This window comes from Pseudonaja textilis, chromosome 1 (assembly GCF_049901715.1).
Source record: "Pseudonaja textilis isolate UNSWEBS1 chromosome 1, rPseTex1.2, whole genome shotgun sequence".
NCBI classification, from domain to species: Eukaryota; Metazoa; Chordata; class Lepidosauria; order Squamata; family Elapidae; genus Pseudonaja; species Pseudonaja textilis.
Genome location: NC_141990.1, coordinates 253104319 through 253104890, shown reverse-complemented (window position 1 = coordinate 253104890; position 572 = coordinate 253104319). Strand labels below are relative to the sequence as shown.

Below are 572 nucleotides of genomic sequence, written 5' to 3'. Positions count from 1 at the left end.
ATTTAATTTGACTAATTTGCAATTTGTGTCTCATGAGAGGCTAGAACTCTTTAAAACTGCCACATGCACATTTGAACAGGCAGACGTATTCAGTTGGTCCTACCAAAACAAAAAGAGAGAGATTGTCGAATCACCCATTGTAAAGATAAAAATTCATCTTCTTCTAGGACCTTGCTCCAAAAGGTGTCACTGGATCATTGAAGATGCATATAAACCCTTTCAAGAGTCCTTCCTTTTTTCAGGACGTCTTTGGGCCAGCTTGTAATCCAAATAAACATTGAAGCAGGACCATAAAATAAATCGCATTAATATTATCAAAACCAGCACAGTCAACAAAAGGCCTGATTCCATATTGAAGCTAGAATGAAGAAGCCACTGGATTCTCTTTTTTTTAACACTGTTTCTGGTGATCTAATTATATAATGTCCTATTTGGTGATGTAATGGAGCTGTTCTTATAACATTCCATTCCAAGTGATCTCACTAGCATGTGAGAGAAGAGTGCAGCTGACAGATTTGGAACATGTAATACACTATTTAATCAAGAGGCCCCATGCACTATTCATACAGAAT

At 36.9% G+C, this 572-nt stretch overlaps 1 protein-coding gene across 1 annotated transcript; it reads right to left on the bottom strand.

Annotated features, from left to right (window-relative positions):
- Positions 1 to 219: 219 nt before the first annotated feature.
- Positions 220 to 351, bottom strand: SMIM38 (small integral membrane protein 38). The gene has a single exon (XM_087923042.1). It carries the CDS (start codon positions 349 to 351, stop codon positions 220 to 222), a length of 132 nt encoding a protein of 43 aa, XP_087779168.1.
- Between the last annotated feature and the right edge of the window lie 221 nt (positions 352 to 572).

What these genes read in the sequence shown, in the direction of transcription:
- SMIM38 (XM_087923042.1), bottom strand. Translation starts at nt 351, where the DNA reads ATGGAATCAGGCCTTTTGTTGACTGTGCTGGTTTTGATAATATTAATG.